The 26,973-nt window shown below is 46.5% G+C and overlaps 1 protein-coding gene across 13 annotated transcripts in view; it reads left to right on the top strand.

Moving 5' to 3' along the window:
• The window catches only part of LOC141925753 (uncharacterized), a 64,509-nt gene that overhangs the window by 36,734 nt on the left and 802 nt on the right, over positions 1-26,973 (top strand). For 8 of the 13 annotated variants that reach the window (XM_074830260.1, XM_074830258.1, XM_074830259.1 and 5 more), the window contains 19 exons: positions 260-313; positions 1,360-1,446; positions 2,146-2,199; positions 2,395-2,439; positions 3,082-3,150; positions 3,719-3,742; positions 4,779-4,832; positions 5,342-5,386; positions 5,718-5,870; positions 6,692-6,790; positions 7,396-7,449; positions 8,269-8,310; positions 8,825-8,851; positions 10,935-11,015; positions 13,486-13,521; positions 16,052-16,105; positions 16,397-16,450; positions 17,222-17,257; positions 22,443-26,383. In XM_074830260.1, coding sequence (XP_074686361.1) covers positions 260-313; positions 1,360-1,446; positions 2,146-2,199; positions 2,395-2,439; positions 3,082-3,150; positions 3,719-3,742; positions 4,779-4,832; positions 5,342-5,386; positions 5,718-5,870; positions 6,692-6,790; positions 7,396-7,449; positions 8,269-8,310; positions 8,825-8,851; positions 10,935-11,015; positions 13,486-13,521; positions 16,052-16,105; positions 16,397-16,450; positions 17,222-17,257; positions 22,443-22,598 — 1,224 coding nt within the window. In that variant the 3' untranslated portion in view covers positions 22,599-26,383. The other 5 variants (XM_074830251.1, XM_074830250.1, XM_074830254.1 and 2 more) reach the window with 5 other exon arrangements.

The raw sequence follows: 26,973 nt of genomic DNA, 5'->3' as shown, positions 1-26,973 counted from the left end.
GCATGGCGGGGGGTGGGGATCCTGGATCCCTTTCCCATTCACCTTCCCTTGGAGAGAAATGTCAATGATGTGCAGAGATAGTCAAAAGGACAGGAGACAGTGTTCACTGGCCTGAGCAGGTACTGCTGGAGGTTGACTAAAATCAAATCCCCTGGGGAAGAGAAGGAGGATTTGAAACAGGAGGAGCTCATCCTTTGGCTGCTCCTCCAGGGCAGAGAGCCTGCAGAGTCAGCTCTAACCATGTCTGTTTTGCCAACAGGGTGAGAAGGGACGGGCTGGTGACCCTGGGCTTCCTGGACTCCCTGGCACAAAGGTGTTTATCTTCTTTATTTTGGGGGGGGGCATCTCATCCCCTTTCCTTCCTCCCTCCTGTGCACAGCTCATGTGCTCTTAGGTTGCTGTCACAGCAGAGTTCTGCAGAGCTCAGTTGGATGTCAGCCCCAGCCAGGTGTCACACAAAGGATGCCCTTTTGTGAGGAACTGCACACCTTCATGCAGTGAGGGGGAGGCTGTGGTCCTGGGAACGTGACCACAGAGTCCTGTTCCAGTAGTTCCCATTTGAAAGCATGACCTCAGATGTAACGTGGCATTTCAGCCTCCCTCCTGCTCCAAAATCCATGTGTGAGGAGGAGATGGGCGTTTTGGGAGCTGCACGGCCGTGCTCCAAGTTGGAAGAGTAGCCTTGTGCTCGGAGAGACCGAGGGCAGGTCAGCTAAAGCTAAGCTCTGAAATTGTGACTTTTTCCCTGTGCTCCGAGATGTGGATAGAAATCACACCTCTCGAGTCAGGCTTTCACAGGGTGCTTTTGCTTTGGAAAAGGGGCCAGTGCACTGAATGACAGTGGCCATTTCAGGAAAGGATGAGGGTGTAATGGCAACTTGGTGCAAGCGAAGCTTGCCTTGTATCTGCTCTGTGAAAAGGATGTGGTCTGCGGGGCTGACTATCTGGCTGATGACTACAGCTCCAGAGGGAGACATACCAAAAAAGCCATCATCAGGTGGTTTTATCAGCTCAATTTCAACAGTAGAAGAAAACGGTTGTGTTCAAACTGGAGGCTGGGTAATGAGGCAGCTTTATATGGCCCTGGTGAATAAGGGCCGAGCAGCAGCACTGCAGCCAGAGGGATGACGATAGCTGTGACTGCTGGCAGGGCTTGAGGTGGAGCCTGCAGACAGAGCTATGTTGGCCTGGTTCCTGGGCTGCTGGTGGCTCTGGAGCAGTGATGTTTCTGGGTTATCAAGAGGCCAGCTGATGGACCTTGTCTTGGGCCCTGTCTCTCTAAGCCAACAGCTGGGCAAGTGAAATTACAGAGATGGAGAGACTGAACTGTGACACGTGGCTTGTTCTTCCTTGCAACAGGGAGAGAAGGGAAATGCTGAGAATGCTCTGGCGGGAGGTAAAGGAGAACCTGGCCCTCCAGGTCTGCCCGGGCCCCCTGGACCAAAGGTCAGTGGTCTTTCCTCCAGTGCATTGTGTGCTGTGAGGGATTGTGCCCAGCACAAGGTGTGTAGGAAGGTGCAAAGGTAGCATTCATCTGTGACCACCTCTGATTGCCTGCTGAAGGGATATCAGGTTCTGCACGGTGTTTTAGTTTTGTTGTTTTAAATGCTGACGGTGAGAGAATTTGTAAACTGTGCTTCTGGGAGGAAAATACCCTCCTTGTGTTCAAATAACTCCCCTCTAAGCTCTGTGAGAAACCAGTCACTCGGAATCAATGACAGCCTCTAGTCCCTGTGGTACCCAAGGCAGGGTGACGACGGGGAGACAGGATGGAAGCCCTCCAAGTCTCCCCTCCCCTTCCTCTTCTACCTCCTCAAGGAGCAGCAGCAGTAAAATCCTGCTCCTTGGCAAAGGACACCAAGAACAATTAAATCTGAGGTCCTGTCTCAGATGAACTAGGAACAGCCCTCCTGTGCACTTCCTTTGGATCTGAATTGGGTGCTTTCCTTCATGCTGAATACTCCCTCTGCACTGGGTAGAAGAGAAGGGTGTGAAGTCACGGCAGGGGATTAGGGTTACCTGACGAGATGCAGGCATGGCAGGGGTACTTGGCTGTTCTTCCTCCTGGAAATGCAAAGCCGTTAGTGGAGTCATGCCTCCTCCACACAATACAAACTCATCCCTTTCCCTTTCTCTTTCTCTCAGGGAGAAGCTGGTGACGTTGGCCGGCCTGGTGCTGCAGGGTCACGGGGGGAAAAGGTACAGAATGCTTCTGCACAGCCCTGCTCCAGGTTCAGTAGCTGAAAATTTGTTCCTCTATGTACAAAACTTAGTTAAAAGGAGTGTTTTAAAACCGAGCTGTCTAGTCCCAGGTGGTTTCAGAGAACAACACTTCCTGGAGTCTGAGCTAGTGAAGGGATGGGCTTTGCTAACAGCATGTTCTTCTTGTTACAGGGGGATCCTGGTTCACCGGGAGACCAGGGACCCATGGGCCCAAGGGTAGGTGTCCCTCCACTAACACTTGAAGAGTTTTAGCTCTTCAAAGGAGTCTAAGGATAGTGGGACTACACTGACAGTCTAGATTGGGCCTCTGCTTTCTTGACAGATGTTCTCACCGTCACTAAAAGCCCTTATAACTGGGCAATGGCTAAGTTTGAGACAGGCCATTTCTCCACTCCATACCCTCATCAAAAGACACCCCCACCCTAGGGGAAAAAGGTCTTCCAAGCCACCTCAGGGTAAATGCTCGGCTCATTCGTAGGAGGAGGTGGGTTTCTAGATCCCAGTCTGAACTCAGGCCCTTGATGTATCAGCAAAGGGCAGCAGGAGAGTGTTTGATGTGTGCCCAAGTCTGACAAAGAGTCATAATGGTCCAGTCCCTGGATTCTGGCCTCAGCTTCACCACTTACCAGACCTGCCAGCTTTGATGCTCATGGCATGGTGATCTGGGCTTGTCTGGCTACGCTTCTGTAGTGTTTCCTCTATAAAATGTGCTTTCAAGAGCTTTCTTCAACAAATGAAAAACTGCAGGTGGATGAAACAGGCCCCTCCAAGGCCCCTTTTTCAGGGCGACCCACAGCTCTGAGTACCCCATGGGAAGGGCATTCTCCAAGCCCTGGCTAAAGAGCTGGTATTTCGCAGGGCCCCAAAGGAGAGCCTGGGAAGGATGAAATGATGGACTACGATGGTAACATCAGTGAAGCTCTCCAGGTGAGCAACTGCCTTCCTGTCCTATGAGGTGACTGCTGGGTGCTTTACTGTTTCCCAGGGGATGCAGAAAACCGGGAACAGTGTAGGTCTGCTTCCTCGGCAGTAGCAGCAAAAGGAAGTACTTGGTTGTTCCATATGCCCCTACAGCCCGCAGCTCACTGCATGTAGTGTTTTAGTAAATACTTGTGCGCCTTCTTTAGTTGATATAGTAACACTGGTGGATGTAGAGGTCATGTGAATCCCCTCAGGAGTGGCCCGTGACTTGGGGTAGATGGTGAATAAACAGACTGCAAAGCTTCCTCAGAAGTGCACTGATGGTGTGTGGTGAGCGAGCAGCTGTGCCCAGCTCTAGGTTAGCATGGGTTCTACTTGAAAAAAGGGGAAATTGTGGAATAACAGCTACATGGGACAAAACTTGTTTGTTTTTTTACATTTGTTCATTTTGTAGGCTCTTTGCTCATTTGGGCCAGTGTTACATTAGTGGAGAACAAACCACCTCCAGGAAAAAGCTTAGTTTTCCAATGGCTGTTTTCCTTTTCTGATTTTTTTTTAAAAATTTTTTTTCTAGGAAATACGAACTTTGGCCTTGATGGTGAGTTCCTAGCTTTTCTATGCGGTTTTAAGCAAGTAGCTGTAAGTCCATCCGAAGCAGATGGCCTGACAATTTAAGTGCAGCTAAAACATTTGGCCTTTGCTGTTGGGAGCTAAAGTTGGGGCAGCTGACAGCTGAAGGAAGAGCTCATCTTGCCTTATGATCATGGCACTTGAATTCTAATCAGGCCCTTTATTTCTCTGCTTTAAGAGGTAGTACATGTTACTCAGAACAGGGAGTGCTCCAAAGGGGCAGGGAAGAACAAGGGGGGTTGACCAAAGCAGAGAAAAAGGAGGCCTTGGGTGCCTTGCATGAAAGCTTATACTGGCAGTCTGTGGTGGACGCTTTCTGGGGGGAGGACCTATTTTCACCATTGATAAATTGACAGAACAGTCATGTACAAAACTGATCATTTAAACCAGCAGTGACTACAAGCCCTCTGAAGACAAAGAGAGGCAAAGCAGTTATTTTGAACCAAAATAAGGGAGAAAGCGTTCCTGTATTTTGTTTCTCAGGATAAGAAACCTGGTTAGGAAAAAAGATGGATTTTTAAAATGCAGTATGACAGGGCAGCACAGGGGTAAGTAGCCAAACTGCTCCCTAGGTCTCCTTAAAGTGGTAACTGCCAAGACTGATCAGGAAAGCTGCTCAAAATGCTAGGGCCATTTAGCTCTGCTTAAGCTGTGCTCGGGCTCTAAGTCGTAGTGTTTCCTATGATCTCTATTCTAAAATATACTTTTGTAGATAGGAGGGGAAAACCTTGTTAAGTTCATCTCGGTTTCAAGAGCAGGTGGCTGTGGTGATTTTTGTTTCCTACTATGAAAACAAAGAAATACATACATATCTCTAACTCCCTTTGACTGGCCTGCTGCTCACTTGGGACTCTCCATTGCTTGGCTTCCCAAGCAAATACAGTTTTAGTCCCTGGGAAAATTCCCTCACAATTTCCCCTTGAACTCAGAAGATCTGTTTGGTCTCAAAACACAAAAATAAAAGCCCTGTTGATAATCTGAAAATGATTTTTTTCTTTATCTAGGGTCCCCCAGGACTTCCGGGTGTGGCTGGACCTCCAGGGCCACCAGGACAGAAGGTATTTGCTCAGTTCAGGGAAACACAGGAGCCATCCAGGCAGAATTCTCCCCCCCAACCCTCCCCAGTGCTCCTTTTCTCCCTGTCCAGCACTATCAGACTGTCCTGCTGGCCTCTACCACTCCTCCTCATATACAATATCCTGAAAATCTCTTTTCTCACAATGATAATGCCTTATCTGAAAGATGAAGGATCCTTTCTACTTGCCCTCCCCTTTAAGAAGCAGCTTGTGGGAACCGATCTCTGTGCAGGGATTGTGCTGGTTGGGGACTATGTTATAGCGCTGGGGCTGTGAACTATCAGTCAGGATAAACAAGGCTGGTGAAGTTCTTAGGCAGTCACACAATGTATTGTTTCAACAGAGGTTTCCATGTTTTTCTTCTGTGACTATTAGTTACCAGAGTCCTTGCAGACTATTTCTGTAATGCCCACACTTCTCATTGTAGTGCCACGCAGAAGGAGTCAGAATAGCTGCTTTCAAACTGCCAAAGTAACAATTCTGTGTTTCAGGGTGAAATTGGCTTGCCAGGTCCTCCAGGCCATGATGGAGAAAAGGTAAGACATGGTGCCTCTGTGGATTGCTCCTTCCTTTGGTGGTCTTATCTGGAGTTAGTATGTTCCATCTCTGTCACTGACATTGCACAGTTGCTTTTCCCACAGGGGAAAAAAGTATTTTTCCTCACAAAAATGAGCATTAACGGCTTATCAAAGTCCTAAATCATAGGGAGCGGCTGGGGTGGCATGGAAAATCTACTTTGTCCTGCCTGTGACTCCTCAAAGGCGTGAGAGGATGAGCAGTGAAAGAGGCTTTGGGCCAGGGAGTCACTCTGCAAGAGTAACCTTACTCTTGTCTGTAAATGTTTCACTTTGTGTGGATTTCTTTCAGGGACCACGTGGCAAGCCTGGAGAAGTGGGCCCCCCTGGCCCTCATGGGCTACCAGGAAAGGATGGACCACCTGGAATAAAGGGAGAGCCAGGCCATATCGGGGTCACAGGAGAGAAGGGAGATAAAGGAGAGCCAGGACAAGCCGGCTCACCGGTGAGTAAATGGAAGCCTCTTGGAGCACTGCTGGGTATCCAAGTTATGGGGCAAGGCCCTGGGACTTCTTGGATACCTCAGAGCCCTGCGAGGTGGGTGCTAGAGGAACCTCGCTGCTGCTGTATGAAGTGTGCCAATACGGAAGCGAGGTCTTGGCCCCCTGGCAGATGTGTTGTCCACCTTACTGGAGTGGCTGTCCCCAGCCACCTGCCCTGCTCTCTGGGCACTGTGTCACTTCCTCAGCTTGCTGTCCTGTGTATTGTTTAAACTGAAACGCCACTGTAAGCAAGCAGGCCTGACTGACCAGCACACGTGCCCTCCTAGGAGGGCAACTGCATGGGGTAACCCCCTGCATCCCTGCCACTAACTGGAACAGAGTGCCCACTCTCCCAGCTTCAGTCTGTCTCAATTTCTGTGTCCCCAGCACTAGCCGAGAGGGTTTTATGCAACGAGTTTCTGCCTCTCTACAAGATTACTAGGATAAAGCTCTCGCTGTCACAACAGCTGGCTATTGGGGAGTGCTTTCTAGCATGGACTCCAGCAAACTGCATAACCGTGAGCAGAACTTGGAGGCAGGAAAGCAGTACCACATCGCGCTCTGGGGACTGGCACATCCACAATGACAGGAGGATGTTCAGGCATGTGCACGTCTGGTTTCAATACTAGCAAAGCCCTGCATTTCCCTGGTCGCCTAATGGTTGTCTGGAGTTTTCAGTGTGTTTTTGGGATGACTAGAGCCAGCCTCAGCTCTTGCAATGATGTCTCATATGTCTGCCTGACATAGTCTTGCAAAAAATCCACAAATCTTTCTTGATCCATAGGGTCTTGATGGCCCCACTGGAGAGAAAGGCGAACGAGGTGACCAAGGGATGCCAGGACCGTCAGGATTGCCGGGTCCCATTGGACTTCCAGGATTGACAGTAAGAGTGAAAAAGACAGGCTGCTCTTTCCTGCTTGGCAAAGAGAAAACAGTGTAGAGCAACACACAAAGGGTTCCTTTCTCAAAGTGCTGAGTGTCTCGGGAGCCTCAGTTAGGTGTTGAGGTGTCACTGAATGTCCATCAGGTCTCCAGCAGCAGGCAGCGGCCACCTGGGCATCTGCTCCTGTTGCTGTCTGGTGGTTCTGGCTCTGGCAGCTGCCTGCAGAGCCTGTGTGGCTAAGTCAGCTGGGATGCTTAGTTTGCTGGCAGCATGACACCGTTGTCAACCTGCTTGTCATGCTCCCTCCCTTAGAGGCTGTAGTGCAGCAGAGATCCATCAGGCTGCTCTTGGGGAAAGGCAAAGCAAAGTCCTGTGGCACTCCCCTCGCACAGCCATGAGATACCGCTCCTGGGGGCCTCCCTTTTTGTAGGGTGTCAGAGGTGCAGGAGAGCCACAGGTGAGCTGTTTGTGAAGTACATGGTATGTTCCCACTCCTCTGCTGGGGATCTGCTGCTTGCTGGCACGTGGGTGGTTTACAGACAGTTTCTGATGGAGAGAGACTCCAGAGTGCAGCTGGTGGTGACAGGGTCTGTTGTTGTGTGCAGGGAGAGAAGGGTGAGCCTGGGGAGCGTGGAGACAAAGGAAATCCAGGAGAATCGGTAGGTCACCTTTCTCATGTTCCTTCTGCAATCTCAGCAGTAGGGGAGGGAAGATTTGGCAGCAGTCCTTGCTGAAAACGAGCACATCCCGCCCTCTTATGACACACCCTTCATTGAGGACAGCAGACTTCATCTTGAGGGGCTGAACTGCCAGCCACCTCTGGCTCCTGATGCCCTACTTCTCCCTTACACAAGAACAGCCTAGCTCACGACAAGCAATCAATAACGAATGCCTAGGGAAGAATAGAAGGTCATGGAAAGCATAACAAACATTTTCCTTGGCATTTGTGGTGAAGGGATTTTCTGAACAATACTTGCATGTATCTACATATATATATTTTTCAGTAGATTCTGGGTTCTTGAATTTGTTCATTCTCTCCTCAAAGCTCACCTCTAGCTTTTGTAGCTCCCTGCAGCAAGGAGTCCCGCAGGCTATCAACACCCTCTTCTCTTTGTGTGGAGCCAGCCACCTTCTTTCCTGTCTTTTGAAACAGCTGCTAGCTGTTGACCTTGTGCCTCCTTACAGGAACAGTGGTAGAGTAGTGGAATTGGACCCTTGTTTGGAAAAACCTCACTGCTTTCCCTCCTCCTAAATAACTGCATCTGCTGCATAACCCTCCCCAGAGTCCTGCTGCTGCTTCTCAGTCACTCTGTTCTGGATTGCTGCTGCTTCCTAACGCAGTCCTTAGGGGGAGTCCAGTTTTCCAAGCCTGGTAGAGCTCTGCTGCACCCTGTGCCCTGCCTCCCCTCTGAGCAGTTCCTCTTCACCTGCTGAGGGCAGCAGATTAGGACACTGACTTCTCTTGCATTGCTTTCTAGATGTCTGGCCCCCCTGGACCCCAAGGCCCACCAGGACCTCCAGTAAGTATTCAGTGATTCACCTGAGGAGCAAGGCACTGGGAATGAGGATGGAGCAGGAAGTGGCTGGAGAGGGTTCTGGGCAGAGAAAACAGCCAGAAACACTGCAGAGTTGGAACAGGAACATGCTTAGTATCACTTCCAAAACCACCCCCCAGGGTAGGTCAGAGCTACGATGGGCTGGGTGGGTAAAGAGAGAAGGTTATGTTAGTCTGAGATGAAAGAGAAGACAGCAGCAAGATGGGATGGATGGGATTAAAGGGATCAGCTGCAGAAATGGTCTTAATAGCAAGCCTGGCCCACTGCCAGGTTGTTCTTGGCGAGAGCCTCCTCATTACCAGATGAAAACAGTACATGAAGTGCCCTTTACACAAATAAAGAGGCCTTCGGGCTAAACATTTGTGCCCTCAGTGTGACAGAAAGCAAAAGCTCTATGCTGCACGCTGAACTGTGATACCTGGATTTTAAAGCACATCCTTAAACATTACTCATATCTTGTCTCTCATCCCAAATACAGGGTCTTCAGGGCCTCCCAGGACCGAAGGTAAGGCTGCAAAACATTGCATCCTGAAATTTTACTAGAGTTGTCCCAGGTGCAAGAATTCTCTTCAGTAACAACTTCCTAGCTTTCAAATGTTACTTCCACCTTGGTAAGAGGACAAATCCTTCTGGGTATTTCCTTGAAGGAAATGGATTAGCAGCTCTCACTTTAGGACCTAGAAAGCTGGTCATTCTCTCCAGTTTTCATGCAAAGAAGTGGGAAGTCACTGGCTCTTGGAAATCTTCCCATGAGAACTTAGTTGAAATCTTTGTCTGAAGGGTGAAGGTCTGTACAGCAGGATGGGCAGCCTGTCATACAATCCTAAGTAACTGAGCTCTAGCTTAAAATTAGCCAGGTTCTGTACCCTGTAAATTCTGCTGTAATGCCACTCAAGAGCTTCTCTGTTCTTGGTGATGAGAAGCTTTCTAATCTCCATCTAAACGGAGATTGGTTTGCCTGCCATAAAACAGTACCTAGATGAAAAAATATTTGAGTGGAAATGTTCAAGGAGAGCTGCGTTTTTCCTCTGGCATTATTGGCAAAGATTGGAAAATACGGAAAGTGTCTTAATTCTTCTGGTTATGCTTAGAATTTGGCTACCAGGGCTATCTGGGTGCTAAAGAGGATGGTATATTTATCCGGATTCATCTTTTCTCCAAGTGTTGATTACAGATACAGTTATCTGTCTTGTTTGTAACTCACTAGCCACTGCCATCAAGTGTCTGGGAAACTTCCGTAAAATCCAGTTTCTTTAGGGTATGTGCCAAACAGACACAGTCTGGCACAGCACAGACTGGATTCTAGGCAGAGGAAATACCACCCCACTTTCTCCTTGAACAGAGGATCCGTGTAGACTTAATTACCAGGTGCAATGGGATGTCCTGAGCATGGGAGTTTTTGTTCCATCCTTGCGAACTGTAATAAGTCTTTTTGTAGTGGGGAGGAAGAGCATTTTATACCCTTTGCAGACATGTCAGAAATAAGTAGCTTCTCCAGGAGGTTGCGGAGAGCTGGGGATGAGTCTCTTTAACCAAGTAATAAGTGATAGGACAAGAGGGAATGGCCTCAAGTTGCACCAGGGAAGGTTTAGACTAGATATTAGAAAGCATTTCTTTCCAGAAGGGATTGTTGGATGTTGGAATGGGCTGCCCAGGGAGGTGGTGGAGTCCCCATCCCTGGAGGGGTTTAAGAGTCGGGTCGACATAACACTGAGGGATCTGGTGTAGTTGGGAACTGTCAATGTTAGGTTAATGGTTGGACTGGATGGTCTTCAAGGTCTTTTCCAACCTAGACAATTCTGTGATTCAAGCCAAATAGTGCTGTATGGCAGTGATGCTTGGCTGTATGGAAACTGGAGTGCTGTAGAGTGAGCCAGCAATGTGGTGTCTTATAATTGCAGAAGAGTACAGCAAGCAGGCTTACTGTTTCTGTGCAAACTCGGTTCTCCTGACACTTTTATTTCAAAATGCAACCAAGATAATGTTTTAAAATGCCTTGTGAACAGGAGTGGAGAGAAAAAAAGCTGTGGGTCACGTTTTGGATTTAGGAAAAATGAGTATTTTGTTTAATATTGCTTTATAGTTAATAATACAGAAATTAAAAAATACAGTTGGAAAAGGAATGACGAAATTATTTTTCCCCAAATTTTGAAACTGATGCTTTTGCATTTACAAAAGTCTTTCCAAAAAAGGTTTCAGTATGATTTTTCTCCAAAGCTTATAGACACCTGTCATTCGCTTCCAGTGAATCCACATCTTAAAATGTAAGACCACCCTATCGGATAACTTCTGGCTATTCACATTTACCTGACACTCCCTGCAATAGTAGGGAGAGCAACACAGAAGCGAGCTCAGCTTTGACCGTCTTTACACACTGAGCCTGAGCCTCCTCTTGCTGCCATTGACTTACAACAGAGGTCATTTGACTGATACTGGTTTTTCTTCAGACGGGACTGAGAAGCAGGCGAAATCATTGCTCCGCTGCCCCTTGTGTTCTCCCTGCCGCTTCGGCTCTCTCTGCAGGGAGGCATGTTTGTTACGTAAGTGGTGTTACAGTGGGTTTATTTTCTGCTCCATCCTTCCTTTAGGGGGAAGCAGGGATTGATGGAATGAAAGGAGAGAAGGGTGCCCAGGGTGAAAAAGGAGACAGAGGGCCACTGGGATTACCCGTAAGTATCCAGGAAGCAAGCAGCACGTTATGAGCCAAACTCATATCAGCTGTAAAAAGATCCCTCAATAGGAGACGCATGCAGGGATTTGATATGGAAAGTCAAAGAATGAGATGATCTATAAATAACTGTGCCTTTGCTTTTTAAACTTAAACCCTCAATTTCTGTACAGGACCTTCCTCTTTTCGATCTGTTAAATAGATCAGTGATCACTTTAATTCTTCCCGTTTCTGGCAGGATTGGGAAAAACAAACAGGAGCTTTCCTGTGGGTTCTTTGCACTTCAGGGCAATTGGGCAAGACCAGAAACAGAAGTCAAAAAGACGTGGAAAAGGAAACACCTTCCCAGCCGTTTGTCACCTGGGCCAAGCTTTGTACAAAAGCTCGGTGGTTCTGAGTGCATCCGGCTTCTTCACCAGCCTGTCACTTCTGCAATGGAATCAATGTTTCTCCTGACATGGTAGAAGCGTGCTGTACAGGAACTCAGTCACATTAGACTAGTGTTAGCGTGCTGCTTAACTTAGGAAGGAGGAATTGTGGCAGAATTATAAAGAAGTTACAGGAGCTTTAGATACAAACTTGAAGACTTTGTGAAGCTCTTAGCTCACATTTGCTAAAAGCCTCTTCACCCACGGTCTGAGCTGACAGCTGATAATGAGTTAGTGGTAACTTAGTCCCACCCCATTGCTCTGCCAGCCCCCAAATTCTCTCTCCATAAAAAGCAGTGGTGGCAGAGCACACCCTCTTCCTTTGCTGAACCTACTGCCTGGAAACAAGCACTGCAAAGCGCATCTTGTGTACTGTGTGATTTTGTCAACCTGTGTTCGATCACCCAGATCCCTTGTCCCTGACTTTGCCTGAAATGTGCGTGTGTCTGTTTGTAAAATGTTTTCCTCTTTTAGTTGTGCTATATAGCAGTTACCTTCTAGGGCCTGGACGCATCTCTCTAGGCACTCAAGTGAGCTCATCATGAGTGTATTCACTGTGGCTCCATGCAGAGCCAGTGGGGAGAAAGTAATGCTTTTGGAAGGTTCAGATGCAAAGGATTATGAAGCAGTGAGATGCAAAAACCCAGTCCCCATTTTTCCCTGAGAAATGCACATGGAAGCTTTCTGTGTAAACGGTTATCCTCTCAAGTCTGTGGACAGAAGAAGGAGGCCCTTGTGACAGTCTGAGCAGAAAGTACCCCAGCAATTATCCCAGCAAGCTCATCAGTATAGCAGGGAATGTGCTAGCTGGTTCTCCTACAGCAGTGACCCCCATGAGAAACCAGGGTCCCTTGGCTTTTCGCATCACTCTTCCTGAGCTGTGGAGTGGAGAAGACTGGCTCGGAAGTGTCGTCTTAGAAATGTTTTGTCTTTGGATCAACAGTATCAGCTGGCCAACTAGGGAGCACAGTTACTGAGCTGTTAGTAAGAACAGAGAGATATTGTGGACCTTGTATCCCTCCTCAAGCTACCTCAGTCTCTTCATAAGTTTTCCATGCCTGATCCAGTGTGTTTTCAGCCTGTCAAACTAAAGGCAGTGCCAAAGAGGTACTGAAATATTTTGAAGACAGACTCTGTAAAATCCCTCTGCTGGATCTGTTGCCTTTTCATGTGTGACCTAGGGCTTGACATCCTGCCAGAATTTCAGCACATTTCAGCACTGATTGTCTGCAGTAGCCTTGGGCTTCTCTGTATGGCCAAGCTGAGGAATTTGTCATACTCAAGTGGAGGAAAACTCAGTATTTGTTACTTATATTCTACCAAAGCTTTCTCTCCTGGGTACCATCAGAGACAAGACACTGGGCTAGATGGGCCTTGGGCAGAACCACTGTTAGGTCTTATGGATGAGGAAATTCAGGGCAAGAGCCAAGCAGACAGAAAAGTGCCACTTAATCTGATGTAAATCTGCACTGGTGACACGGGAAGATGAGCCACCTGTTTTATAAGCCTCCAAACAACCAGATGTGGAGTGGAGCAAGCCTGCAGCTGACTACGTGTGCACCTACAGGATCTGAGTTTCTTGGTAGGAACTTGAACGGTTGATGGCTCTGCACTGCTTGTAAATGCCTCTGTGACCATAGGCCTCTGAGCCCCTGAGCCTTGTGTCTCATCTGTGTTGCCCAGTCTGCTGCAAAAGTGATGCAGGTTTCAACTCTGCTGTCACATTGTCCTTTTCATCACCTGTCACAGAACAGCTTCTTCCTCGGGGGTTTTCTTGGTGGCACTGAGAGAGGGAAATTTGCATTCTCAAGGGGATCTGAAAGTTGCAGGTCAACATTATATGTACTCAGTGTTTCTATGTTTTTGTTGGTTTGCTTGTAAGTACCATCACCTGTCCTTGAGATCTTAATTTTTGTTTATTGCAAGCATATGTTTGTCTCAAGTCACTGCTTCACTCACCTCTCCCCTCCCTTCTCCTTTCCCCCTCACCCTCCTCCCCTCTCCTCTTGCCTTGTTTTTGTTAATCCTCCCCCATCTGTTCAGGGTGCTTCAGGTTTAGACGGCAGGCCTGGACCACCGGTGAGTTCCATTTCTCCATTACCCTACGTTCCTCCTTCCCAGTATCGTGATTTGTCTCGTCTCTTCCACCACAGTCTTGTTTACACCAGGAATAACCTTCTTTTCTCCAAAGCAGGCTTGGGAGGGGGGTTAAACTTAGACTGAGAAGTGATGTCACATGCTTGTCTTTTTTGATGCTGCGATCCTGGGATCACAGCCTACTTGTTCCACTTTATCCAATAACAAGATGAATGAAACCTCTGCATGGTTCCACAATGCTCTGTTCTCCTGTCCTCTTTATTGTGAGGGGTCTCCATCCTGTCATTCTCCATGGTAGCCTTGCTTGCCGCCTTTTCACGACAGTAGCTCTTTGGTTTTGTCTTAGGCTTGATAATGCCAGTGTGTTTTGTCCTGTGAGCAAAAAGCTTTGTGCATTGTTTTTGTACAAGGCACTTAAGGCTGCGTTGCCATGGGTCACAGGTGTGCTTACAGGTATCTCTCCATAGAGGAGAGATAAGCATCTCACCACGAGAGGTTGCATCTAAAAGACCTTCTGCAGGCAGGACTAGCCCTTCAGCTCTCAGCAGCAGAATGCCATGCAACTTCCACAACTCTGCACATGCTTTCCTTAGTCCCAGATACCTGGGGGTGGGAGCAGTGGGGTGGGTTCCAGTCCAGTCTATACATCTGAGAGGTAGCGACATCTCATAGCAGAGCAGGAAGATGCAAGGGTCCCACCTCTTGTTGCTAACTCGCTGTGAGATGTGAAGACACGCTCCTTGTGCCTAAGCTTCTTAGTCTGTCAAATTCAGAATGAGACAAGAGATGCTAACCTGGTTCTGCAAACCATTCTGCTATTCTTGGGTAACAGCTTTTAAATAGGGGCCAAATATTTTTAATTCCTCTTGGGCAATCACACATCATCCATGTACAACCCATTCGGCTATTTAAAAAGAAAAAACAATTTCTCCTCCTTAGCATAACTGGAAATAATTCAGCTGCTCTGTAACTTCTGAACAGAATCTGAATGGCAGCTTATACACTAACTTGTTTTGGGAAATTGTAGATTTAATTTTATAAAGGTGCAGGTGCGATCTCAATGTATTTCATGATGCATATGTGCAGGCAATTAAGATTTCCATGATGTCAAGTCCTGTGCATGAATCTGAGGAGAGCCTGGTTTTTCTCAGTTCCTTCACTGCGTTGAAGTTGTGTGCTGCATGGACTACTTTTCCACTTATATTCTGCAGATCTTAACTTGTCTGAAAAGCTCTCCTGATCCACATGAGTCATCCTGCTCACATCAGAGGGGTTATTTTAGTGACTAAGGATTGAAAGCTCACATTAAAAAGTGCAAGACTCTTCCTTAAGGCTGTTTGTTAGGAAAAGACTTCCCTGTTCCAGAAGCTTCCTCCTTTGTTCTTCCTAGAAGGCAGGTAGTGGGCCTCAAAATTATCCCTTTATCAAGGCTCTGGGAAGGAGTTGTAGATCAATACCCAAATGGTTAACAAAGTTCTTGCCAACCTAAAAAAGTATGTGATGTAGGGTTAGGAAGGTAAACACCTATCTAAACTATATTTTTTAGGTAGGTGTACTGCACACTGCAAATTTGAAGGCTGTACTTTATCTGGACTGCAGAATGTGGTCTGGGAGAGCTGCAAGAGACCCTACCAACAGGGGATACTCCACAAGAAGTTTGAGGAGTCTATACAGAGTTGAAAGTGCCTGAATCATTTTCTTAGTCAGAAGGACTATTGCCTAACTGCTGTATTGCCCACGTTAAAGATAAGCTTCGGTTGGGCTTTCGTTCCAAAGCCCAAGCAAGTCTCAGCAGCACCGGGAAGTGGGTTTGGTATGCTAGTGGGAGATGGCCCCTGTGTCAAAGAGGTAGCAAAAAGACTGGGTTTTCCTGTCAGCTGATTGAGAGCCTGGTGGAGCAACGTAAATGGCAAAAAGGGAACCGAGGGACTGGGACTGAATGATACTCCTCTTAGTTTGCATCTGTGTATGTGTGCATCTGCCTTCATCTCTGCAGCATGGCGTCTTTCAATTTGCATGACTGACTGGCTGCCTGCTACCAAGTAACCAAATCTTTCGTTTTTGCTCAACTCAACTGACTGCAGGGGGGGAAAAGAAAATAAGAAATAAAGAAAAGAAAATTGCTTATCATATATCTAAATGGCCTTTATTCTGCTACAGCTTTCAGCCTTGTCTGACATAAACTAGAGAGAAAAAATTCTCTCCTGTGGAACTGGTAGAAATGCCTGCTGTAACAATTGTCAAGAGATAGCTTCAAAATTCAGAATAAGGCTCTGTAAAATGGTGCTGGTGTGATCAAACGTAGCAGTTCCCATGCTCTTCAAATTGCCTGTAACAACTACTTCAAATCCATCGCCACCAACACTGAAAGCTGTAGTGGTGCTAGATGCCTTCCACCACCAGACTGTCCTTCCCAGCTGTGCTTTTTCCTAAAGGAGCAGCAGTGTCTCCTGGCTTTAAGGAGGCCCTAGGATAAAAATGTCCTGATGTGTTTTCCTTCCTACAACTACAGGGTACTCCAGGACCAATTGGGGTTTCGGGACCAGCAGGACCAAAAGGAGAAAGGGTGAGTTTACTTCAGAACTGACCAATGCTCTGTAATTTCCTTGAAGATACCACAAGCTCTCTGGGCTAGAGAAGGTCTAGGTTTTTCAAGAGCTGGAACTGCTCTCTCCTTGTGCATATAAGACCCTCAGCTGGACCTCTTTGATTTCTGAGTATCTCATCCTTGGGGTTTTTAGGTGATTTGAAATGCATCCTTTACTTTTTTTTTGTAGTGCTGCTGTAGCCATTGCTGTGCTGCCTGTTTGTACTGAATAGGAACGTAACAATTTCTACTCTTTTGTCTCCATTTCAGGGCAGTAAAGGAGATCCTGGAGTTGTAGGACCAATGGGGCCAGCAGGGCTTCCTGTAAGTATGGGAGCGCTAGGAATATGGGATCTACAGTGCCTGTTTCCTTGATGTGGCTGATAGCTTAAGATGCCACTGTAATACAGCATGTGTGATTTCAGCTAGGTTAGGTGGTAAAGAACCAGCTCATGTACACTGTGGGAGCAGGAGAAAGAGCTTGGTAGCTTCAGAGCAATGATTCAGAATGAGTTCAATGAAGCTGAAGGGAAGCTGTTAATTCACCTGGGTCCTCAAACTACCAAAAGAAGCTGCATGGGACTCCCAGGATACATATCTCAGTCCAAAATGCTGCTCTGAGCACGCCTGCTCTGTTTACCTTTCCACAGCTTGGGTGCCTGCCTTCCACCTGTCTGAGAGGGCCTGGTCTTGTCATTGCAGTGACAAAAGCTGCCTCCAGTGAGGCACTCCACTGTTTGGGATTACTTTTTGCAAAATGGGGCAGGTGTTGGAACTCTACTTTTATGTCATTATGGAGCTGCTTCGTTGTTTCACACAAAAAAGAAAGTTTGCTGCTTTTTTCCAGGACTGCATTCTCTAAACTAGTTTGGTTTTTATCTGACGAACTCTTAGCGTAGTAGTAGTGGTGTTACAACCTGGATGGCCTAATGGAGGTGAAGAGGAGGCTGTCTGCTGGAAAAGTTCTGGTTTGTTAGAAGCGATTGATACAAATGGAAAAAAACAAACTCCTGGGCACACATTCTTCTTTTTGAGTGGGAATACAAAGGGGCCTACTTGTTTTAAAATATTTATTTTTGTGTTGATGTATTTCAGGGTTTACAAGGTCTACCTGGTGACAAAGGAATCCGGGTAAGTTACCAGGCAAATTTCTTGTATTTAGTTACTAATGCTGCCTTCACACAGTGATAGACTGGTTAACTCCTGAGCAACCTCAAGTAGCTAGCATGTAATTCTGTCTGCTAGACCTTCATATAAGTAACTTTACAAACTTGTATTTTAGAAGGTGATACCTGTAGCTCGTATTATCACCTGGGACATTGTGGTACATCTATCTGAAAGCTGTAACAGGGATTTTCTAACGTGTTCATTGTTGTCATAGCTCTGTTCTCACTGAAGCACGGGACTTCATGTGTAGTAGTTAGGCCAACGTGGCATGCTTTAGGAAATCCTGCTTATCTATTTACTGATGTGTGCAGGGATTCACATGAGGGTTAACTGAGGTGGAGCCAGCAAATCTTATTACATTACTTTTAAATTCCCCCTGAAGCATGGGGAAAAAAAAAAAAAAAAAAGGTTGCCCTCTAGCAACCCTCCAGAGAATTTGGAAGAGCAAAATTTGGAAAAGTTAAATTAAATTTGCCTACCTTAAAGGGTCAGACATGAAGTCTCCACAGGCATTGTCCTGAATGGATGTGATGGTGAAGAGTTGGGTCAAAACCAGTAAATGTGAATGGCTGCTTTTCTCTCATACCCCCTGTGTTACAGAAAGAGAAACATTACTAAAAAGTGCATGTTGAGCAGCTCCTTGCTTTTACATCAGGTTTTTCACAACATAAGGAATTTCTTGCCTGTTAAGGCTCTGAATCTTTTTGATAAAAACAGTTGAGAACTATAGTTGAATATAACTTATATTTAGAAATATAAATTACTTCTGTATTAGAGTCTTTGTAAGATTACAATCGTATAAATATGTCAAGCAGTTCAATGTGGTACACGTGTATGTCTTTATGCATGCACTCATAAATACACTTCCTCTTCATAAGACTCTGGTATCACCTAAGTTTATGTGAAAATGTAAAGTTTTATAGTGCATGTGCCCTTGCAGTGATTTCATTATATGAGTTTGCTTCTGATACATAGTGAGTGTTCTCTGTCCTTTATCTGCCAAGTATTTCTGACCTAACTCTGCACAGAATGGGCAGTTTTGGAAAGCAGTAGCCAACTGGCATCTTAAACTAGGGGAGAAAAGTCCAAGTTTCATGGGAGCTCCAAAGTTCTCCCCTTTTTTAATCATTGCATTTCTGGCTTTGCTTCTTAACTTCCTCTTCATTAAGATTCCTTTTGTTTTGTTTGCAGGGCTTCTAAACAAAAATTAACTTTAACTTAACTCCTAGACTTTTTCAGTTGGTTTTTAAACTGGCTATTTTATTTAAAAGAGGGATAGTTCATTAGCTGGAGATAGGATACATACAAGCAGATGAAAACTGGGAGAAACTGCACCTCCTTGTAGACGATGAGTTGGGAAGCATGAGTGGGAAGATTTGCTGGCCCCTTGAAGCATGCATGCACTTTGCCTCACTGCAACCAATATTTTGAAAAAGTGTGAGAAACCTGAGATTGTAAATGGACAAGTGCACTATCTTTGCAGGCGGGATCCTAGAAAATGCCGCTTTTCCCACTGAATCTTTGTACAGGGGCTTCCCCTCACTCCTGCCCCTCTTCAGAAATTGTGAACAAGTTACTAGTACTTACAGGAGTTAATACTGTTTTGGTGAGGCCCATTTATACAGCTGTTATGTCTGAATACCTCCATCCCTTTGAAGTCATTAGAGACATCTGACAAGTATCACTTAACAGAACTGGACTCAGTGCTGGCTCCCCAGGATTTGCTCTGCAGCCCAGTATCCCCAGCTGAGCGCTAGGTGTCCCCTACATTGGGACATACGGCTTCTGGGTCAGAACCTCCTCAGAAGTGAGGAACAGTCTCTCCCAACTGCTGGCAAAACTGTGGTGACAATCAGCCAGGAGACTTCAAAACGAACAAGAAGCTGTGAAGTGAAAAAGAGAAGGCAACGCTCCACTTGTGACCTGTTCCACAGGGGTCTGGGGTACAACACCCGCCTCTTTGGAAGTGGGAGATGTATTCATCTGAAAGGCCTCTCTTTCTTTTAGACAGCAGCAGTATGCACAGCACTTTGATACGAAGATTTTCAGTGTTGAGCACATTAAATGTGAGGATCCACTTTGTTAAGTTCCCAAATATCTTGCCCAAATCCTCTCTGTTACTTTAGGCAGAGCAGTGCTTTTTAAATCCCAGAAATGCTCCTGCTGCCCTTTGTTGGGATCAGTGTAGCTGGGCCTGGACACAGGCGGAGACAGTATGTGGCACTAGGTAGCCATGGGAACAGATGGCCTTTTAAGCAACCCAGCTGAAAAAGTGTGAACCCTGAACTCGTGCTACCAAGCTGATATCCTCACTGTTATTTTAATGCCTGTGTTTTTTTTCTTGTGTGTATGTGCGTCTTCCTCGCTCCTACAGGTCCACCTTTGTCCCCTTTATCCCTTCCTCCTCTTCCGCCTTTCTTCCTGGTTCCTTCCTCCTTCCTCCAGAGCAACCCATGCCGCATTTTCCTGGATTATCCTCTCTGTTCCAGTGCTTGGTTCTGGGTGACTTTTCCTCATTGCCTCTCCTCTCCCATCCATTTCTCTTGCCAGCTTTGGGTTTAACTTTTTTTTGTTAAAGAAGAAACAGCAACCTGTGCTGTCTGATTTTTATCCCTTAATTCCTTTAACCCTCCCCACAAAGACCCTAAATGTATTCCCTGTGCAGCAGCCCTTCCCCTGTTTTATGCTCAGCAGCTTTGAGAATTTCCTCTGTTATACAGAAAGATTTGGTACAGATGTAACTGTCAAGTGGTATGCTATACCCTGCCTTGGCTGACCTACTACGGGTGGGATGTACCCTCCCTTAGTGAGGAGGGGCAACGGGGCATCTGGGCATTCCCTCAGCCCCTTTTGTGGCTGGCTTTCATTGACATAACGCTGCCTCTCCACAAGACAGCAAGCCTCCTCTTTGGTTATGATTTTTTAATTTGTTTCCTTTTGCCCTGGCTCTGGTGTAACTCAACCTGGAGCCTGCAGAGAAATTGTAATATCAAACCATTGTAAGAATCGTACCTTCCTGGGATATGGTCTGTGCTTGCCAAACATGAGGGCCAGGGACTGATCACTGCCCTGTGGCAGTGCTGCTTAGGACTAGCAGGTTTTTCTAGCGGAGCACTACTCAGAGCATCCCAAAGGACAAGCAGGCTGCCGGGGCTGAGTACTGCCTCCATACTCTGGCTCTTTCCTGTTTAGCAATCTTGATGCACCCCAGTGCACAAACCGCTGTAAGACTCAGGCAAGCACACTCGTTCAAAGTAAAGCTTTGCTGTTCTGGGATATGGAAGTAATTTTACATCTTAAAAAAATAAAAAAAACCCAACCCCCACCCCCCTAAAAAAACCCGAAACAAAGCCACAAAAAAACCCACAGAAAAAAACCTACAGCTTTTAAGGAAAAGCTAGCAACCCTGGTGGCAAACTGTTCATTTAAGGGAAAGCTTCTAAAACCGCTCCCATGAATGTGAGTTTCTTTAAGAATGAGAATTCAGAGTAGTAAGAAAAGTACAATCAACACAGGGCACCTGTGCCAGCAGGAGAGCCTGCTTGGGGTCTGCTGCAGGCCTTGTCATCTGAGGCACCGGGCATGGGGGTGCTACCCCAGAGCTCCTGGGGCAGAGGAGGGGCCCTCCCAGGCAGCTGGAGATGGAGATGAGGTGGCACACTGCTGGCCTGAGGAATGTTTGCCCATCCTGTGTGTCTAGGGTCAGCCAGTCCTCAGAAAGTACAATTCAGAGTGAGAGGCACCATCCTGAATGTATGGGAAGCCCAGAGAAGTATCTCCCAGTGATGGTACTGATGGAGGAGGAGGAGTGCTCTGCTGGCTGACTACAGGCCTGTCCGGAAAGCTCAGGGACGCTTGTCATCCCTTTGATGCAGAGCCCTTACAGTCTCTCAGGGTGGGATTTTAACAATGGCCAATGTGTTTATGCAGCTAAGTAACAGCAGCTCCATACGTTGTTTTTCACTTAACATCTCAAAGGGAGATTTCTTTTAAAATGTTTCCTAAATGTTTATCCTTTTTTTAAACTATCGCTGACATTTGTTTGAAATGGATGATCCTAAAGCTTTTGTGTATTCTTTTTTTTTTTCTTGGACTAAACTATTATTTACAGGGGGAGAGGGGCAAGAAAGGCTCTAGAGGGTCTAAAGGGGATAAGGGAGACCAAGGAGCGCCTGGATTAGATGCACCCTGTCCGTTGGTATGTTCTGTTTCATCACATGTATTGTTTTAAGATTTGTTGATGGGGAAGAAAGAAGGAAATCATAACATAAATAATGGTCTTGCAAAAGTACACCACTTGGATAAAGCCGGGCCTGGTTCCCACTGCAGTCCATGGCAAAGCTGCTTTCTTCAGCGGGGAACCGCTGATCCTCTGAGCAATCAGGCTGTTGAGTGACCATGGTTATATTCCTTCCTCTTCCGGAACTCACAAAGGTTTGGGGTACATGGGGGTGCCCCATGTGCTGGGAGCCCAGGGCTTTCTCCCTTACGGATAGAGCCCTGTGTTTCCTTTGCTGCTAGTTATGGCTCTTCTCTAGAGGTGTTTAACGTCATCATGTCTACGTACAGCAAAGCCTGAATGCTGTTTTTCTTGCCTTGGAATAACAGCCAGCTGATGTGATCACCTGGGAGTGACACCGGGCACATGAGCTGCATTACCCAGAGGGAAAGTAAATCTCAGTTACTTTAAGTGGCCTATGTTTCTGTCAAAATATATTGTCTAGAAATCTAGACAAATTAATAAATACAGGAATATGTATACATTTTCATCTAAACTCATATGCTGCAGCAAATACTGCCAAAAATCTGTAGTACTGCCATAAATCCCAGGAGTACTTGTGGATCATGTATCTAGAAATCCAGCTGCTAGTGAGGATAGGAAGAATGGATGATTTCAGAACAGAGGAACCACCATTCCCAGCCTCTCAGATTTAACTCGTAGAAGTATCTCCTGACTCGTAGATAACAGAAAAACTGCGATTACTGATTATGCAGGCAAAACTAAAACTGAAGACAGCGGCCATCTGTGTTCTGGGTATGCAGCAGAGTGTCCCGCGACAGTCCCAGTGGGGGACTCGGCCTCTCCTCCCGTGATGTGGAGGTGACTGGCATTAATTGAAATAACGATAGTGGTTGATTTCATAAACAGGGTCTCCGAGGTTTTAAAGGCGAGAAGGGTGAGCCGGGGTTACCTGGGCTGGACGGCCTGGATGCCCCATGCCCATTGGTATGGCGTACCTTCCCTTTCCTGCATGCTCTTTTGCTTTTTGTATCTTGGTTGTTATTTTCCGATACCTCCAAATAGCTGCATGCCCTGGAAACACGTGGCAATTCCTTCCTTACCTATCTCCATCCTACTTCCTCACACTGCTGTGGTCAGAAACAGGCCCTTGCCTTCATGCTATGATTCACAGTTGCTGTCAGCATTACTTTGTGGCATGAGATAAAATGTAGTGGGAATGCGAATTTATTTCCAACTGCTTCAATTCCTCCTTTGCCTTCACTTTGAGAACTTTCAGTAGACTAACGTGTGAAGACCTGCCTCTGCACTGGCCTGGCTTTCTAGCAAGGAGCTGCAATGCTCATGTCCTTCATTAACTATTTTTAAGTGCTTGTATGTGGCTAGCACAGCCTGAAACTGCTCGGTATTCCCTCAGTCACCCGATACATTAAGATGACTGAAAAAAATAGCCTTTTAGCAAGCTGTCATGGTTTAACCCCAGCCGGCTCCTAAGCACCACACAGCTGCTTGCTCACTCTCAACCCCCCCTAGTGGGATGGGGAGAGAATCAGAAAAAAAAAACCTGAAGTAAAACTTGTGGGTTGAGGTAAAGACAGTTTAATAGGACAGAAAAGGAAAGGAAAATAATAAGAGAACAGACAAAAAAGTGATGCAATTGCTCATCACCCGCTTGTCCGATGCCCAGCCAATCCCTGATCTGTGGTGTCCCCTGACCAGCTCCTCCCAGTTCATATACTGGGCATGACGTCATACGGTATGGAATATCTGTTTGGCTTGTTTGGGTCAGCTGTCCTGGCTGTGTCCCCTCCCAGCTTTTTGTGCACCCTCAGCCTCGGCTGCCCGGGCAGTATGAGAAGCTGAAGAGTCCTTGACTTAGTATAAACACTGCTGAGCAACAACTAAAACATTGGCTTTCAACGACACATTGGTGTTTCAACATTGGTGTTATTAACATTATTCTCATCCTAAATCACACAGCACTATCCCAGCTACTAGGAAGAAAATTAACTTTATTCCATCTGAAACCAGGACACAAGCCTATGTGAAACATTAACTGGACGCTTATCTCCCTCGGTTCCTTATAGACAATTCCTATTTGTGACTCTCCACAGAAGTCAAAATGGTACCCAAGAAACCTGAATTTGAAATTGCCTGGTTCCCAATATCCATCTTACTCAAATATTAAATGATGATTATTGTATTAGTGCCTCATCTAACCCAACTATTGTAGGACAAAGGTATTCAGAAACACTTAACCTCAACTGATTTCTAAGTATCCCATTAACCATCACAAATTTATTAATTTACTCTGAAATTTTCTGAAAATGCAGCATTCTGGTGAGGTTTTTGCTCCCTACACAGTCTAAACAACTCCATAATACATGGAAAGTTGTACTCCCCTGCCCTTCCAACCCCTGTTTGGCATGATTAGGTTTGCTTGAGGATGGTCGTTCCAAGCTTTGTGCTCACTTAAAGGTGTTTGATGCCATTTACAAGGGATGGGATATCAGTTCAACTAGCTGGAAAAATGTGTCCCAGAGAAAAAAAAACACATTTAGTTTGGAAGGTTTTCTTAGTTTCCTGAGTAAACTAGCCCGAAATTGTTATTAAAAGCCTTAGTTATTTGGCCTTTGTGAAGAGCTACCATTAGTTTTCCTTCCGTCATTCCCTCTTTTGGGCGCTGCCACTGTCTCCTGGGGGCAGTGACTGTAATGGTGACCACTTGCAACATCTCAGTTGCTGCTCTGTAAACTCTGGGTAATACAAATAAATACATCTGCCAGTTCCACAGCTGAAATCATACCTGCCCAGAACAGTCCACAAAGGAGAAAAAACATTGAGCCATGTGCTTTGCCTCCCACTGATAACAGCCAGGTTTCAATGGAGTAAGTTTTGGCTGAATAAAACACCTAATTGCAGAGGCACAAGGATTCTACCAGTGCCCTGGTAGACTACCTTTCTTTTTTTGTCTCTGCTCTCAGTTAGGATTCACACCACATGGCCATGTTAGAAGGTACACTTCTTTTCATCACTATTTTTGCTAAGGGAAACTTGCCAGAAGATCTGGTGAAATACAGATGCCATTATTTTTTTATATATAGTGGTCTGGCATGCAAGCTAGCTTGGGAACGTGAATAAGCATGTTTTTTGATCCAACTAGGTTAAAAGCTTAGCATCCAGCTGACACATACATGTGTGTAACTTATGGAGGCTGTGAACTAATGCTTTACAAATCTGAGCTATGTGGAAGGAGATACTTGGTACTAATAAGCATGTCGCATTTCCGTTCTCGGCAAATTCGCCTGCAACAAACACTTCCTTGTGACCCTGGTCTTCCTTTGATCCCAAAGCTATAACTCTCTGGCCTCCCATTCCTTCATACACCTAACTTCCCTTCTCCTCCTGCAATGCACTACACCAGTCATTCCTACCACCACCAGTGTACCAATGGGAATGTCACAATTTACCCAGTAATTAACCTGTAACTCAGTATTTCCATATAGTGGGAGGGAGGGGGAAGAAATATCACAAGGAGACCACAGGCTAAAATATGCATTCCAAAACAATATGGTTGTAGCATCATGGCAACGTTCATTTCACCAGTCCCTTGGAAGTGCATCTCCTTTAAATAGTTTATTTCTCAATATACTACTGTGCATTTGCTTTTCTGTTTGGTTTTTTTTTTTCCTTTCCCCATCTCAAATGGGATGACATGCACTGCAGATTTCTCATGCGGTACTTGAAGAAGTGAGAACTGAGTCATTTGAATGAAGAAATGTGCCTGCATCCTGCATTGTACAAGTTCAGTCTCTGCTCTTGAGCTTTCCTGGGGAATAACAATAGCCCATGAACCTGACACACACTCACGGCAGAAGTATTTGATTTCTTGTGTCAGAGGTGTAGCTCCTTACATCTGAGTTAAGGTGCTCTCGAGCAGATGATCATTGACATAAATTCCTATTTTCTCACATCAAGTAGGGCTGTGCTGAGATGAAATTAATGGTAGTAATTCACAAAAGCATTTCCCAGCCATATAGTCTCAGTCTTTTAGTAGCACAGCCCTTAAAGTATCCAACCTTCTTCAACATCAAAAAAAATATCACAGGCCCACCTTGGGATGTGTAGCCCAAGACTTCAGGGCTGCAGAAGTGCCAGGGGATTTTTGCAGGAATCTCCCTGACTTTACCGAGGCAAAAGTCCCCTCTCAGAGAGTCATCTGAGACATTCTCAACCAGCACAAGCTCTGCCCAGCTGCTTGCCTTCCTCATTTCCGTGGAGCAGCATCTTCTCAGAGGCCAGAGGGGACAGCGGGGCAGTCTCTCACATGATAAAGCAAACCCTTTAACAGACAGGGCAGAAAGGAAATGGAGTTTTTTCCCAGACTCCCCTCAGAACCCGAGGTTAGTGCTGCCTCTCAGGTTTGCTTATAACCTCAGCGTTACAGAGTGAAGCCTGAGGATGTGGACCAGCCATCTCACGCTTATCACTGCCAACTTCCTGCAGTGTTTTTCTGGCTGAACGGGACCTCCTGTGTTCCCTCCATCCTTCAGGGAAGCCTGGCTAAGCACCTTCCTAGGCGAGGAATGAGAACCAGCCTGCAGACCTCGTGTACATAAGTTCCTTGTGTAGCCTGCAGGCAGCCCCCCTCTTCAGCCCCACCCTCGGTTCAAGCTACACTGGTAATGTCAGCCACACGTCCGGGTCACTCCAAAGGGGTGAGGAATATCTTTCAGACTATTCCTCCAGCCCTGGTTCAGACTGTTTGTTGCAGCTCTAATAGTTAACCCACTTCTTCTTTCCTCAATCTCTGCACTGTCTTCTGTGTCCTAAACTGCTATTTCATCCGTCTTTTTTGCAGGGGGAAGATGGCCTTCCAGTTCAAGGCTGCTGGAATAAGGTAAAATAATCCTGGAAATGTTGTGACTGTGCCAAGCTGGCAGTGCTACAGGTCCTGCTGATGTTCTTGAATGAGTCTGGCTAAGAGCAAAAGAGGTGTGGAGGAATGCATGGGATTTCCAGGCCCATACCCCTGAGAAGCAGCAAGCAAAACTCTCCCATGTTTGTATACTGCTGTTTAGTTTTATAGGCTAAAAGGGAGAGAATTGTATTTGTGGCCTGTGAGCTGCCTGGCTTTGAAGTGTTCTAATAGTTGCACAAAAATTAGTTTTCCACCTAGTCAACTCTGTCACCAGCGGCTGGGAGCTGGCACAGCCCAGGTGACCTGGGCGGACGGGGGGGCTGGTGGGAGCAGGGCAGAGGTTCACACCTTGCCTTCAGCAGCGTGAGGGAGCTGCAGCTCGGTGCCCCCGCATGCCCCGCCGGGCTCTCGGCACCCAGTGCTCCTGCTGAGGGGTGGCCTGGCAGCTGGGCTTGGGGCAGACCCCCCTCCGAGGGAGCGGGCTTGTTCGCTCAATTCTGGGCTAGCACTGAAAGGGGG

The sequence above is a fragment of the Strix aluco genome, chromosome 7 (genome assembly GCF_031877795.1).
Source record: "Strix aluco isolate bStrAlu1 chromosome 7, bStrAlu1.hap1, whole genome shotgun sequence".
In the NCBI taxonomy this organism is placed as follows: domain Eukaryota; kingdom Metazoa; phylum Chordata; class Aves; order Strigiformes; family Strigidae; genus Strix; species Strix aluco.
Note: the sequence above shows the minus strand (reverse complement) of the source record. Positions and strands in the feature narration are given on the sequence as shown.